The sequence below is a fragment of the Branchiostoma floridae genome, chromosome 3 (genome assembly GCF_000003815.2).
Source record: "Branchiostoma floridae strain S238N-H82 chromosome 3, Bfl_VNyyK, whole genome shotgun sequence".
Taxonomy (NCBI): Eukaryota; Metazoa; Chordata; class Leptocardii; order Amphioxiformes; family Branchiostomatidae; genus Branchiostoma; species Branchiostoma floridae.
In genome coordinates, this window is record NC_049981.1 from 15,988,213 (window position 1) to 16,003,774 (window position 15,562).

Consider the following 15,562-nt stretch of genomic DNA (forward strand, 5'->3'; position numbering starts at 1 on the left):
CGTTTTTTCTGGACCGGTCCAATAAGAAAAACCGGTTTTGTACCGGTACGCAGTACCGATACCCAGCCCTAGTTGAGACCTAGATAGACGTACAATATGCAAATGAGGACCCAGGCTGTCAGTTTATGACAATTCAAATTCAAACGATACTGTCTGTACATGGAGGGTGTACTCTCCAAGCAGAGGTTCGGCTCCGGCTCTTTGTGGCGTTCTATCGGGCTTTCTAAATCTTATTTTGTCAGGTTTTCTTCTTTTCCGTCGGCCAGGAAAACAACAACAGGCAATATAGATAAAGACGTAACAAACAAGCCAGTATAAAAACGAGCCAGTATACATATTGTGTGATATGTATACTACCGTACATACATTACGTCAAGTATTGTGTCATGCTTTTTGTTTCCAATCAAATATTGCAAAAGAATAACATGCTACTTTTTGTTTATTCCAGCTGCCCAGGCCCGTCCACCCAATGCCCTGTATGCTCAGTTTGTAGCAAATCTGAGAAAACTCAACGTAAGTTAAATAGACATCACTTAATGTGAATTTTATCTAAAATTTGTATACAGTATTTACATCCACATAGGTACTCACGGTTCAAATGACACGTAATCATTGACTGATTAACCATAGCTTGGATGGACATTCCACTCAACACAATCAATAGACAAATGGTTGAGAAGGGATTTTTGCTCAATGATTCAACGTTATATACTTCACTAAAAGTGGGGCAAGCATGAATATTGATTATCGTGCGACATAAGTGATCAAACATGCAATACCTTACAATACCGCAGGGTGGAAGACTTAGAGGTCCACAGCGACAGTCCATGGCCACACGGAACGAAATGGAAGGTAAACAACCTAGCGGTCAAGTACTATTCTGCAGATGCCACTTGATAGATATAATAATCCACCCTCGAGAGGTTAGGGTGAAAATCACGATTCTTATATGGCTGTGGTAGGAAAAAATACGGTAATACCGTATCATAAATGTTCTTTTTATGAAGTGGTTACGGCGAAGGAATTTTTCGTGGCTTCAAACATCTAGTACTTAGAACTTTCTGATGTAAGATGTCCAAGATGACAAGTTTAGCCTCACCTGATTGTATCAAGACATTCTTAAAAGATGCACGTTTGTTAGCCTATGTTGTTCAGTATTCAGAATCTTAGAATTCATTTTGTACTTCTATTTTGTAGTTGATTTTTCGAAAGTCACCGCCCTTTTTGTTTTGCCAATTATAAGAGGCTTCTTCTTTTTATTTATGTATGTTGATTTTTCCATTGTAGCTTTCCGGCGGGGGTGGAGCGAGTTGACAGACCAGCAGCCGGAGACGGGCGAGGAGGCGGCCCCAGCGGAGGGGTGGTCTGACTTGATGGAACTGCTAGAGCCCGAAAAAGTGGAGTAATTGTTCATGGCAAACAATCGTTAAAAATGACATTTGCTGTGTAGCTAGTTATTCGGCATTTTAAATATAAAATGCTGTGTGTACACTGTTTACAATGTCAAGACGTATGAGTATAAAGTTATATGATATCGTGTACGTAATTATAACCTGCTACCTTTTAATTGTTTGCAATCGTTTGAAAGACTTGTGGTAAAATGTGGTAATATGTTTATCTTAACACCGTCACGAATGCAATAAAACTACCAATACCGTAACTGAAAGTCTTTGAAATAAGTTGACATATACAAGACTAGAAAGGCCGACATTTGCTTGGGTGCAAATACAGCATATTTCAGCCATACCCATTCCCACGCAACATTGGACTGTTCCAAGTCACCCCTGCGCAAAAATGCAATATTTTAACTGTAAGTTATCCCCAAAAGAGAACTAATATTGTGAATGGATTCCAGGTCAAAACAGAGCTTGCCCAATATGCCCCGGGCCCATATGGAAGAATATAATCTTCCACAGGAGCGCCTATGCATAACTGATTGGTTTTTAGAATTGCGGCAGCTTCTATTTTTCCGAGAGTGAAAAAAACGCATCTTCCATTAAGATTTTCATCATGAAATTACATGACGCCATTCAACAATTTCCACTTCGATAACTAGGTCTAAATACCGTAATAATCTCCTTGTGATGTGGGTACATTTATCATTGCAGTGAACTTTTTTTTAAGCAAGTAGCTATAGGGCATACATTTTGATAATTGTCAAGCAGGTGCAGGTACTGTGTAGTAGGAGTGTTGTTGTTTTTTCAAGCTAAAAACTTCAATCTTCTTCTTGTTTTGTATGAGCCATTATAAACGGAGACGTCTCGAATTTTTACAAGAATTTTACCACTCTGTCGCTTCATTTCTTTTCTGAAAAATCCCAGGACCAACAAGTTAATTTGATTTGGCTTTATCTGTATAACGTTATTTCATTTTCCTTCGAATTCTTTGTTAAGTATATGCCCCTGCATACCACTGTTAAATTGTTTTACTTTGTATGCAATCCGCTGAGCCATCGGACGTTATCTTGTCTGAGTGTTATAATTTCCTGCTTGTAGCGTGCGAGACCTGGAGGATAGGTGTTTCTACCTTGTTCGTGGGTTTCTTTTCGGAGGTCAGTGGTGATACTCTGGTACTGAGAGTGTTTTATTGGGCTCAAACTCTGGCAGTTTAAAGTTACTTACAATTTTAATGTACAAAGTTTACGTCAAAAAAGAACAACAACAATACTAGAAGTACCTACATTTGTTCGGGAAAAATACATCCATTCTCGCCACTGTCAAACTTACGTATCAAAACTAAACGCAAACTGTCCAATTTTCCCTGTCCAAATCTGCCGAAAATGATTGATAGTGCCATGCGGAATGTTGGTAAAGTCATCGCCACTAACGTTCAATGCACGCGTACCGTCCGCTACCGCTCAAATGACCCTGTCTGAACTCCAAATCCTCGCAAACTACAATTTCAAACCGGGCACAGGGCACCATATGGCAACTGTAAGGTTGTAATGTGCATCTGTTTGTGTATATACGGGATTGCAAGGCCCCGCTTATGAATATTAACTAGCATTCGCCTTTCTCGTCGCTGATTGGCTGGCGTCCATAAAGTAATTAACTCTCGCTCTCCCCAGACCGCTGGCACCTGGCACGTGTGGGCTCTGGGGTCACTGGAGTTCACGGGAGAAGACCGAAAGAAAACCAATTTCCCCTCAGAAAAGTGCAGAAATTAATCATTTGAAATTGGTTTATACCAAAAATTTTACTTGGATCATTTTACCAACTATCTAATGCCTATCTACACCAAATCTAAGGTCATTCCATTGTAATTCAAGGGAACAGGGGGCCACAATATACAGTTTTGGTCAAAACATGACCTTTAAACATCAATAAAATCATTTTAGAGGCAGATATGAATAAAATCAGAAAAACACACCTTGGTATTGACCCACTCTACCTTTGTGCTAAATTTCAGGTCATTCGGAAACGGAACGACGGAGATGAATCGCTTTGAAGATTTGACAGGAGAAAGAAAGAAAGAAAGAAACATTACGAATACAATATATTTCACCATACCATATATGGTATGGCTGAAATATAAATACAGCCTTTAATTATAGTCATTTATCGTTTTGCTGTTAAACATGTAACCTCCATGGTTGTTATGAAAATAAGTGCATAACCACCAATCATATAAGTGACCAAAGCCATGGTTTTGGTCTAAATCCATGTGTCCGGAAATGTCCTCTTCAGAAACATTCAAATAAGAAAGATTAAAAGAAAATGATGTTATGCATGATACAGTCAAATTAAAAAAATCCCTGAAGTCTATAAGATTAAAGTCTTTAATTGCACAAAGTCCTAAACTTACTGTAAGTCTGCAAATTATATACACAACTGTATAACAGTAATCTCGATTATACTGTATTTGCACAAACTGTTTCCCTACACACTGTGTACATCAATGTGGTCACATATCATTACCCACAATTTGATATAAGTTTTCAAGGCAAAAAAAAAATTGAAGATGCAACCAAAGTTCATGTCAGTAATATGTCATTTCGTTTGACAGTAATATTTCATTCATATTTCACTACTTACTGCCTGTAAAAACAAAATGGGAAAGCATTGTTAACCTTGCAAAATGTTTTTTCCAACTCATAAAATCATATCATTTACCTTACCTTGAATCTAAAATGCTTTCACTGAGAAAATCCCCTGAAAGTAATATGTACAACTCTTCAATTTTTGATTACTGGTAAGCACCATGATTATAAAAATTGCTTAAAATATTTTTTTCTGACTACCTTTTGAAGAAATTGCTTGATTGGCCCCATATATTATCAATTGCAGTAATGAACATGAGAAGTGTACGAGAGTTAACATTTTCTTGTAGTCATTGATATGACTTCATATTCAAAACATCATACTCATTTCTACCAGCCCTTGTACCTGTTTACATGTAGTAAAATCTATTCATGTATGTCCTTTGTCATCCACACATTGATAAAATGCTAAATCTCTCAATCTTTGAATTTCAATTATTGCCATTTATGTTTTTTTCATCAAGTTTTTTTTCATCACTTCTGTATCATTTCAACCTAACTGTGACAATCGTTTCAACCTTAAACCTTTAGTGACAAATGAAGTTAATGTGTCATGAACTTAAATAGATTTACATTACTAAATCAAAACATCTGGCACATTTGGCAGCATTACAAACATTTTACGCTTGCTTGATTTTTGTAGCGTAAACACGGTACAGACCGATGGAGGAAGAGATCATTCCCATGACACCTGTAAATGCCAGCGAGTTTTTTCCTGCCCACAGAAATCCAGGCGGCATCCAGTTTATGGCGTTGACCAAGTCAGTGGCACTCCCCACTAAAGTCAGCACGATGTTGAACTCTTGTAACCTCAGGGTCTTCATGGACTCTTTAACATCACCTATGTCACTGCAATAAATGACAACAAGGATTATTTTGATAAAACCTCATTTATATTTATGAAAATGATGAGTACCTTAACATTCAGTTAGTTAGCATCCTCATTTAAATAACACTCACAGCTGGAATAAGATGTCAGGAGTGACAGGTTGTTCAGTGTAATATGACTGGCTATACAGGTACAGATGCAGAAGCTGGCATGTTATGCTGAAGGGTGGTTATGAATATGATGGTTATACAGATGCAGATGCATATGAAATACAATGAAGTGTATGCAAAATCACCCGAGGTACCAGCCCAACCGCTGGTCGGATAGCCCAAAGGCTGGATGATGGGGTTTATGATATACCCACCCTAAATGTGAAATCAATTACAATGTCTGAATTCAAGAGGTGATTTCTCGATGGTGGCGCACATTCAGTGTGTTCAAATTACTATATAGAAACCCATGTTATCATCCGGCCTGGAGCACCCATATCGAATGTGACATCAAGATAAATATCAAGCTGGCAGCTTACTCTTCTCCTCTCTGTTGTTTTCTTGCCAGGTTCTGTTTCTTCAGTCTGAGGATTATCAAAGCTCGCAGAGATCTGGGGAGAATAAAGGGAAAAAGAAACAAGCACACATAAATAAAAACAACAAGCAATACAATGATCAAATTGCTTTTTTTCTACGTTTGCACACAAATTCACATCCCAAATTCCAGCATGTACCGGTAGTCAATGGGGACAACCAGGTTTGACAAAAGTATTTTTCAGGAGGCCATTAGAGGAGCAAACTGGAGTTAGAATAAGATGGATACCTGACTAGAACCTGATTTATGTAAGTCCCGGGCCAGCAGTGAAGCAATTAGAGGAATGCACCAGAGCTAGAACACAGTGGTTACAAGGCTAGCAAATTAGAAAAACTACCTAATGATGTTGAGGGTGAGAGAGCATGCCCAGATTTTGAGGCACCACAGCGAGAGGCCTTGTAAAGAAGGGGGGAGGATTTGTCGATCTGCTGCCCATGCTATGTGCTCTACCGGATAGTACAGTTGGTCTAGGATGTTGTTAGCTACTCCTAGCCAACGGAGATACTCGTCTCCTTCCTGGAGAATAATTAGACAAGATAAGGTTTGAACTGGGTGAAAGGCTGAAGACCAAGGTGTCAGCGAGTACAGTCCGCTTTGTTGTGTCCAGGAGTTGGGATTTTCTGTGGAAAAATCAGTGTAGATGTCAAGAGGCTGGGGACTGCATAGTGAGATTTGTGCCTTTCTTTGCCTGAAATTGAATGAAACTCAATTCTGTTGAGGAAAATAACTGCCTTTTTTTGTCACTTTAAAAAAATGTACAGTTTCAATAGTTCCCTTAACAAGACTGAAATCTTAAATACATTGTATTCAAGGTAAAGCTAAAGTAAAGTATGTTGTTCCTGAACATCTATATCGGCATCTGTTCATCATTTTGATTATACTTGCTCTTGGGCTCTCTGATTGGGTAGACACAATTCCCACAATGCAGTACGATGTTTGAAAGTTGCTGATTGGTTACCTGAGAATGTTTAAGGTTAAAGAGATAGCCCAGATCTTGGTACACCACTCTTTCAGCCGTGCGGTGTATACCCCGGGAAGGAGCTGTCTTTCCGTAGCCCACATCACGTGCTCCACGGGACCGTATATTTGGTCCACCATGTTTTTTACAACGTCCACACAACGAATAAAGTGGTCCTTTTCCTGCAATGCAAAGGTCACCAAAGACATGTGAAACAAAGAAAGGATGTTTTGTTGGGGAAATAGACATGTGTTGCAGTACAAGCTGTTACAAAGTATAATAATCAATTACTTGTAGGATTTAACTAACAATGGTCGAAGAAGTAGGGCCATATTTCAGGGTCCATCCGATGACAAAATCAAACAAGGCAAATTTGAGATATCATTAGTACCATATTTGAATATATTTCTTTCATTGACCAAGTTTGAGGCTCAAATTGTTCTTTCAATATATAAATGTCTTTATTAATATAGCTCATGTAAGGTATTCCTTTGTTTGTCTGACAGAAATGTTTTAGAATACTGAAATATTGATAAACCTTCATATAATCTATATAATTTGATGTTGATCAGTAATTTTTATGAAATACATTCTTCCTGTATGATTGGCAATTTTTATAAATGGTCAAGATACACTGGGCAGTCTACACAAACACTCAAAAACACCTAAAAGCAATGATTAGCATGTATAAAATATTTAACGTTGGATTAAACGTTTCTAAATTTCGGAGAACAGTCAGTTAAACGTTAGAAACATTTTCCTGTATGATTGTGAATTCTAATAAATGGCCAGGATATATATATTTCGTTTGACACCAAATAGTTGTGTTGTCGTGTATTACGGCCTTGCCACGTTAGCACCTTTACAAAGAACGCCTTGTGCGATCGAAGTCCGCCAGACTACACTGTAAACATCCGGCAAGTGTTGACGTGTTCGCAGGTGGGAGGGGGGCGTGGCATCGCCATTTCACAAAAAACAATAAGTAAAATAGGATCCAGCAATATTATGATGGTGCGCTACTCACATGTCCACCTAGGCCGTACGCCAAGTTGTACGCCAGCATAGGGATGTCATCGCAAAGCCTCAAGACGACTCTAGAGCCGCTCAGTGTCGAGGCTGTACCGACCAACACGTCGGAAAAGGCTTGGTGCTCCTTGGGCAAGAGACCCGCGATGAGTTGGATGGTGTACCCACACGTCCTGATGACCTTGTCGCGCCCCCTGTATGTGTCTAGCAGCTGCACAGCGGTATCCATCCTTGACATGGACTGTTAAGGTTTAAAACAAAGGAAGAGCAGCACTACTGGACTAAGATGATCTAAGATATGATGCAATGTGTGTATGAAGAGGTAACTGACCGAAAGGTCGAGCTACAGCTAAAGTTGCCGCAAACGGGGCGACGCAATGACGTAGCTGTTGGTAGTATTACGACAGTTAGGAAGCCGAAACAATGACCCAAGGAAATATCATGTTGGAAATATCCAGCTCAATTACTGACAATTTACGATGCTTCAATGAGGGATCAAAGCTGGGGTCAAATTTTCCGCAAGTGGCAGGTTTATGACTTTTGAGTAGTGGTCTAGTGGATATATAGGTCTTTGAGCAGGGAGTAAGTGGTGTAAGTTTGGCCCCTGGCGGCGTGTTTTGAAACTGCAGGGCTATTTTGTTATCTTAAAATGGGATCACTTGAGCAAGGGTTGTTGAGTTTCTATTGTTACATATGCCTTGAGTAGTGATTACCATAATGAGATAGTAACATAAAGAGATTGCAATTTGTAAAAACTGTGTGTTATAAATAGAAATAAAGAGGGTGATTTACATTTTTTTCTTTTTCTGGAAAAACTCAGGCTCATGTGCCATTATCATACACATCAGAAACAAACAAACTTGGTGACATGAAATTATCACACACTGTTTAATGATCAATGAATGACAGTAAAAATACATTTTTGCACTACATTCATACAATATATATTAGATACATTCCAATCACCTCAACAGTCATTGAAATACCAGAAAGCTAAATTAACACAAAATTTTCTTTTGCTCTCTTGCCAATATGAATATCATTCCCTGTTGAGGTATCAAATGAGAAAATGTTTGTAAACATTATGTAAATAGCAATTGTTTTGGACCCATTACCATATTCAAGCTGTTATATTGTATAACTTGGAATTTTTTCATAATCATGTAAAAAGATAATTTACTTCTTGTATTTAGATGACCTACAATAAAATCTAATTATTCACATTTTTGTTGCACTTGTACTTGCAAAGTTTCATGGAACAGCTTTTTAAATGTAGAAAAAAAATATGCTCCCAAAATTTTCAAGCTAAATCATAGTCCTAGATCGCAAACAATTGCAAGTTGGTTGCAGGTACAATTACCTTGATTGTGCACCAAATATAAGTAGCTTGGTTCCTTTCTTTCACTTGTGATGTTCTTTGCATGCCATACATGCTGCCTCTTTTGAAAGCTATGACCTGAGTTGTAATGTTCTGGTTTAACAAAGTGAAACATGTTCAATACCCAGTGGACAGTGGAAAAGACAAAGACAATCTTGTTTGTTGAACACTGAAGTACCAACATTGCCAAGACTGATTAGCCTGGTATATCCAGCTGTATTATAGCTCCTGAGTCTCTTCTGTATTTGCATAGAGAACAGAATAGACTAGGGAGATACATGTATAATACGGCTGGATACCAGACTAAAGACTGGATTGTGACAAAGTGAACTGGAGCAAGTCAAAATCTGTGTCTACAAGAACTCCCTGTTGAATTGATAACAAAAAAATTAGAAAATGGCTACATGTACAAATTAAAAGGAGGGATAATTGGTAGGTGAACTGAGTCTAACCATCAGGCAAAAGTGAAAACTCTAGTCATGTATGGCAGGCTAATCTTCTGGTCTACTACTTTTTCCAGCAACCTATGGGGTCTGGTAGAGAATGAGTGAGGGGAGAGCTTCCTCCTTTATGAGTGAACTTATACACGAGACTCATCCTGTTCACAGAACTCCAGGTCAACATTATGATACAAATGTCCTTGATTGAACAATTGGACAAGATTATCAAAAATAATCTCACTTTCAAAACCTTCACTTCATGATTTCATTATCAATAGTACATGTATATACTTCTTTTCTTTGGGATACACTTTACATTTATATATATGTACACCAACTATAACATTTAAAGTGATACTGTATATCTTTTTTTTGTACAGTCCAGTATATAAATCTAAAACAAGGACCACATTTAACCCTTCTATTGTAATTACATTATTTTCATAGATGATTAAAACTACCGATAATTCTTTTGAAATATCATACCTTCATTTTGCATACATGCAGAAAATATTCAAAACACTGGTAATTTCCTTTTCTGTGGCAACTATAAATCTGCAATGAGAAAATTGCCTACCCCAACAGATCTCTTGAAGTGGCACAGTCTGGAGTGATGGATGATATAGCATAATAATATACCTTCATTCTCCATACCACCCAATCACAAATCTCTTTGTAATGGCAAATAGGAACTGCAATTACAGATAAAAGGTGCATCCCTGCACCCCTGAAAGATCTCTCATAATGGTACAGTCTTGGAATGGTGGGTGATGTCATCAGTGACCTTCAGTGCAGTTCCGTGCCCTTGGTGTTGGGGAGCTTGATTGCCGTGAGCCCGCCGATGACCAGCAGCCCGGCTACCATGAGTAGCGGGATGGCGCAATGCGTATCCACGAGCAAACCAAACACCAGGTTCCCCAGAATGGCCGCTATCCTACCCATTCCTGTCTGGATACCCATAGCAGTAGACCTGGAAGTAAATGTTGCAGCACATTCATGTACAGCATAAAAAAACACCTTTATAACTCCAATAGATTCATCTCATAGTCAACATGTGGAAATGTAAAGTAAAAACTTGAAACCACAAATATCTAACGGGCATGCAGCCACTTTCTCATTGGTTGAACAGTTAATTGGCCCTGGAGCTATAATTAGTTAAAGTGCTTATTGCAATGGTCAGGATCGGTCTATTCTACCTGAACTAATGTAAATAACTTGTGCAGGCAGCCTATGGTCCTAAAATATGAATAGCTCACATACCTGAGATGTGTAGGGTACAGTTCGGCTCCCAGGACATCCAAACTGTTAAAGGCGATGACAGAAATTCCACCGAAGGCACAGGACGCGATGAGACTCTGCGTCTTACTACTCACAAACCAGAAGAAAAACACACTGACACCTGAGAAAAATAAACTTCCACCTGAAAAACAAAACAGGGAGACGGAGACTTTGTTATTTACTGTACACTGTACTGTTTACACTTCCTTGATGCTAAACATCATATTCCAAGTGCTTTTCATGACCTTTCTATGTATCATATATATATAGTGACTCCTGTCAGGGTAGATGTCAGAGTGTACACTGTGATCTGGTGTGTTACACTGAAGGGTAGTGACAGCTTGTATGTGTGAAAAGTTGAGGACCAGAATTACTGTATGGAATTTAAAAATTCAATCAGCCACAAATTCCTTCAGCCACAAACTACCAACAGCAAAGACATTAACCATAAACACAAAACCTTCAAGCCAAGGTAACAAACATTGCAAATGAAGAAGACACTCACTAAGTAGAAACTTTGCTCCAAGTTTATGCATGAGAACTGTGGCGAATATGTTTCCCGGTAGATTCGACACTGCGGTGAGAAATCCCTCAAAGTATACGTCTTCCGACGGTAAGCACGACTCGTTGACAGGGACTATTGGAATGGAGCCGTTTATGCCGGTGTGTGGCTTCAAACATGGCGACCCCCCGTACAGGTCTATTCGCTTGAAAAGTTCTGGCAGCCACAACCACAAGCCGTAGTACCTGGTAAGAAATGGAAACAGTAAAATTACTCAAACATTCCTGCTGTAGAGGGAAAACGGGGCTCCAGAGGAGGGTGTCTTGATTCTACAGCGAGTATTTTTTGAATCCCCAAAAAATTATTGTACTGACAACTTTACATTATTTTTTCATTGAAAATGTGAGCTTTTAGAAAATAACACCTACTTCTGGGGTTGAGCCCCATTTTAAGCCCTTGTTAAACATCATAACACACCATGGCCAGTATTATTATGGTTCTCACCCAAAACAGATACTGAACATGATGACCAGCATCACTACAGTCCGTGACGTCAGCGGAGGTTTAAACAGTTCCACAGTCTGGCTTAGGATCACGCGCACCGTGGTCCAGATCTCCGCACACCTCACTCGCCAGGCATTTTTTCCTCGGAGGTGGCGGGCCTTGTCGTCATCTTTCTTTGTGGTCACCTCCAGTTGCCGTATCTGTGGATTGAAATGAAAAACGTTTCTTCTTAGTGATGTCTGTCAAATTTAACCTTCTGGCTGCTAAGGCTGTCTTTTGTCACCCAAGTTGTATTGTCTACGGGGTTAGACAGAAGGGTGAGGGTTCATATGCTAGCATTAGAAAGAAAATTCTAGGATTACAATGCAGCTTGGGTGAACCCTGAAATAAAAAAACAAAAATGATGAAGTCTCACCTAAGGTACTTAAAGATAACTTGATTTCTGTATCAATGTTAAGTGTAACTACCATTTAAACAATGTCATGATCGTCAAAAAGAATAATAAATGTGCTGTAGTAGCTTCTTTCACTTTGGCTAATGTCAAATGGGAAGATAATAAAAATATATTGATAACATATGTCGATGTAGGTTATTTATAAAGAAATACCTTTGTTTTCTTTTGAATCCAAATTGTCTTCAGTCTGAATTGTCTTACAACGTTTCCTATTGGACATCTGAAATTGTCTTCATTCATAGTTAGAGTATAAAAGACCTGTTTCTTCCAGATCACTTCAGTGTCACTGACGAAGGATAGTGGATTCTATCCGAAACGTCTGACCGTTTCAAAACCATATCCAGTTGCTTGAGTAATTACTTTTTGGCGTATATTGATAAATGGTTTTTACATACAACAGAGACAGGTGACAGCAGTTGAAGAAAGATATTTGACTGCCAATGTAGCAAAGTAAGACAGACATCAGAAGAAATAGATATTACATTACAGCAATGCAAAAGAAAGACAAATAAGAAATATGGATTTTATACAATAGCAAAGTAAAGTAGAAATGAAGAAAAAAACTATGGATTAGAAGAATGGGAAAGAAAGGAAACAATGAAAGATAGAAACAAAGATGGAAACAAACATAAGTAAAATAGAAAACAAATAAATGGAAAGACAAGTTGAACATTCTCTACATACCGAGTACTGCCTAGGAGTTTTCCCATTAGCAGTGTTCATCTTGTGCACTCGTGACAACACACCCAGGGCCTCTTTCTCCCTCCCCATCTGAAAACAGATAAAACCAGGTTCCATTAAAAGTCATTTTGTAATGAATAATACAAAAATGTTGCCTTGATTTCACAGTCATGGAGTCAAAATATGTGATTCTAAACACCGTTAAATGTAGATCTTAAAAGCTCAAAAATAAACATAAACAAACTTCGTAGAAACAAATTTGCTAAAACACAGTACAATATGTACAAATGTACAGACTATAACAAAAACTCATAAGCATGTTCAATGTCCATTCCATAGCAATTTCAATGATAATGTCAATAGATTATAGACGCATGCATGTCACTCTGGAGATGTCAATGATAGATGCATGCATGTCCTTTTGATGGTAGAAACGTGTTTCCATGGTTACCTCCATAAGGAACTTGGGGCTCTCCGGCATGCAGGTAAGCAGGAGCGCGGCAGTGAGGCTGGGGATGGTACACAGCGCCACAAACACTCGCCAACTGTCGTACGTAATAGTCCCCATGCTGACCTGTAAGTACGTCCTACAAGAAAACAAAAACCAACAGGAGTTAGAAGATCTCAGACTCTATTAAATATTTTTGTATGTCGTGTTTGATTTTAGCTCAAGTCAATAAAAATAAGATTTTGATTAACATTGTATGTTCCATTGATAACTTCCTGGCACCTTCTATGGTAAACCTGACTAGTATATAGAAAAGATACAACTAAAACACACAAAGATAAGACAGAACAAAAGAATGCCTCCCTGTGAATTAGTAGTGATACTCAGGCATAACTTTCACAAGCTAGTAGAAAAATCAACAGTTGTCATGGTTACCTGGGAATAACCAACCACGCCAGCCCGGCAGCGATGATGTTACCAAACATCCAAGAGGCTGCGAGGACGCTAAGCATGGTTCCACGCTTGGACTTGGGCTGGAACTCACAGTAGTATGCAAACACCACCGGAATGGAGCCTCCAACACTGGGGAGGGGGGCACGACAGTTACTGCTATATGGTACTACAAATGCCAGTCAGACTAGTACAGATGAAATAGTTAAAAGTTAAAAAAAGGTAAAAATGTTCACAGTTCAAAGTTGAATATTCACAGTTACATATACACATGTACATGTATCTGTAAGTGTTCATGGTGGTTTTATGTCTCTGTGTTTTTTGTGGTAACCCGTCCACAACATCAACAACGTTCTGTGTGTCCAACACTGCAAACTTTGAACTCTGCACATAATACCTTCACATGGCCCTGCATACATGGACCACATGGACTATAAACTACAACATGCCAGAGTAGAAATCCATTTTTAGATTTCCATTACATGCAAATACTAGAATTCAAGTCAATCCCAAGTATGCAAATTTTTCCCTTACCCCACCCCACTGAGGAACCTGAAGAAGAGGAACAGCAGGAAGGAGTTGGCCATGCTGGAGGCCAGCCCGAATAGCCCATTCACAAGGAGGGACAGCATCAGCACCTTTCTCCTGCCCTGCACATCAGCGAGAGACCCCCATACATAGCCTCCTATCATCATGCCTGGAAAAAATACCCCATAACAAGTGGGTTAAGTTGTATCTTAGAGTGGCAACCTTTCTGCTGCCGAGCGATTTGACAGAGGGCTAAACGAAGTTCGTTGATAAAAAGCAAATCTTTTTATGCTTTGTTTCCTTTTATTCATACTAATTGTAAATTTATGATATACCCATTAGAAAGTCAAAGGTAACACAGATCCAATTTAGAATGCTGTGACGCTAACATGGTGCAGGCCAGTTTACTACTAGATACCTCAAAAGGTAATGTTGGCTGCCAGTCACATCCTGAGAACTCAATTCTGATTAAAAGCAACATAATTTTCATATTTTCTAAGGCATCTATATTTAATAGACTATGTACATGTACAGGTGGCCACTACAGAAAAGATTCTTAATCCACCGGTCAATGGGAAAATAATCTAAGGGACCACCAACAAGTGGACACAGTGTAAGTATGTGTGTGCACGTGATCAAGTGGTCAACTAGTACAAGATTGACGGTACAGGTAAGCATGCCAATGCTGCTGGAAAAGTGTTCCAGCATATCTTTGTGTCACTACTACAATCTAGTAGTATACCATTTTATCATAGAGCAGCTACAACATTGTAGCAATGCTGTAAAAAGGAGCACTCGTGACAGGAAAAAGGTGAGAAAACAAATAACTTTTGTTTACAATGTTCTGTTTGTGTTGGTAATTCAGTCACCTGCAAATATAACTCCGCTGAGCCAGCCCTTGTCTGTCGTGGTGAGTTTGAGGTCACAGGTCGCCGAGGGGAGGAGAAACGAAACACAGAGGATCTCGATGGCGTCGCTGGCGTTGGCCCAACCACAGACAAACAGGAGGAGGTACTGGAACCTCCCATAGCCTGTAGGGTCATATATATGGTGTAACTAAGTTTAAAAGGTAAGGTGAAAATGAGCACCTAGCTTTGGTTAGCCAGGGATGTCCTCTTGGATGGGACATGTGAAGGGATCAAATGTTCAGTCCAGTCTTACATAGCTTGCAGTTACTGTGTTATGTTTTTAGGCAGTTTACCTTTTATGATTAGTGCATTCAGTTGCCGAGAAAACAAGACACAGCAAAAACAGGAGTTGAGTCTCAAACCTTTGGTTTCTAAAGTACTACATAGTGGTATTGCTCCCAATCCCATGAAAAGTACAGAAGGTTACAAATACTGTAAATTCATCTCCCTGACGGAGGTTTTATAGTATATCATTTCGAATCTATGGTCAAAACAAATTATAATATAACACAAAAACATATTCCTGGCATCATGTTACGCCAATGTTCCAGACT

General features: G+C 39.0%; 2 protein-coding genes across 3 annotated transcripts in view; both read right to left on the bottom strand.

Moving 5' to 3' along the window:
- Nucleotides 1-3,563: 3,563 nt before the first annotated feature.
- On the bottom strand, nucleotides 3,564-7,969 carry LOC118410810 (peroxisomal membrane protein 11C-like). 2 transcript variants are annotated; one of them, XM_035812642.1, is made up of 4 exons: nucleotides 7,436-7,969; nucleotides 5,791-5,969; nucleotides 5,398-5,469; nucleotides 3,564-4,888 (listed from the first exon to the last, which is right to left on the bottom strand). In XM_035812642.1, the coding sequence occupies exons 1-4, from the start codon at nucleotides 7,673-7,675 to the stop codon at nucleotides 4,660-4,662; spliced, it is 720 nt and encodes a 239-aa protein (XP_035668535.1). In that variant the 5' UTR covers nucleotides 7,676-7,969; the 3' UTR covers nucleotides 3,564-4,659. The 2 variants fall into 2 exon arrangements, with proteins under 2 accessions (XP_035668535.1, XP_035668534.1); XM_035812641.1 differs by lacking the exon at nucleotides 5,791-5,969 and adding an exon at nucleotides 6,412-6,593 and having other exon boundaries at nucleotides 7,436-7,817.
- A 337-nt stretch (nucleotides 7,970-8,306) lies between these two features.
- The window catches only part of LOC118411719 (synaptic vesicle glycoprotein 2C-like), a 7,427-nt gene continuing 171 nt past the window's right edge, over nucleotides 8,307-15,562 (bottom strand). The window contains exons 2-10 of the mRNA XM_035814201.1: nucleotides 14,970-15,156; nucleotides 14,107-14,269; nucleotides 13,558-13,704; nucleotides 13,126-13,261; nucleotides 12,678-12,764; nucleotides 11,540-11,739; nucleotides 11,039-11,280; nucleotides 10,516-10,675; nucleotides 8,307-10,225 (exon numbers count right to left, since the gene is read on the bottom strand). Of these exons, the coding sequence (XP_035670094.1) occupies nucleotides 10,042-10,225; nucleotides 10,516-10,675; nucleotides 11,039-11,280; nucleotides 11,540-11,739; nucleotides 12,678-12,764; nucleotides 13,126-13,261; nucleotides 13,558-13,704; nucleotides 14,107-14,269; nucleotides 14,970-15,156 (1,506 nt within the window). The 3' untranslated portion in view covers nucleotides 8,307-10,041. The remainder of the gene's footprint in view (nucleotides 10,226-10,515; nucleotides 10,676-11,038; nucleotides 11,281-11,539; nucleotides 11,740-12,677; nucleotides 12,765-13,125; nucleotides 13,262-13,557; nucleotides 13,705-14,106; nucleotides 14,270-14,969; nucleotides 15,157-15,562) is intronic.

Coding starts and splice junctions, on each gene's coding strand:
- LOC118410810 (XM_035812641.1), bottom strand. CDS start 7,675: ATGTCAAGGATGGATACCGCTGTGCAGCTGCTAGACACATACAGGGGG. Junction 5,470..6,411: donor TTAACCTTAAACATTCTCAG/GTAACCAATCAG, acceptor TATTCTCCCCAG/ATCTCTGCGAGCTTTGATAA. Junction 4,889..5,397: donor AAACAACAGAGAGGAGAAGA/GTAAGCTGCCAG, acceptor CATTTATTGCAG/TGACATAGGTGATGTTAAAG.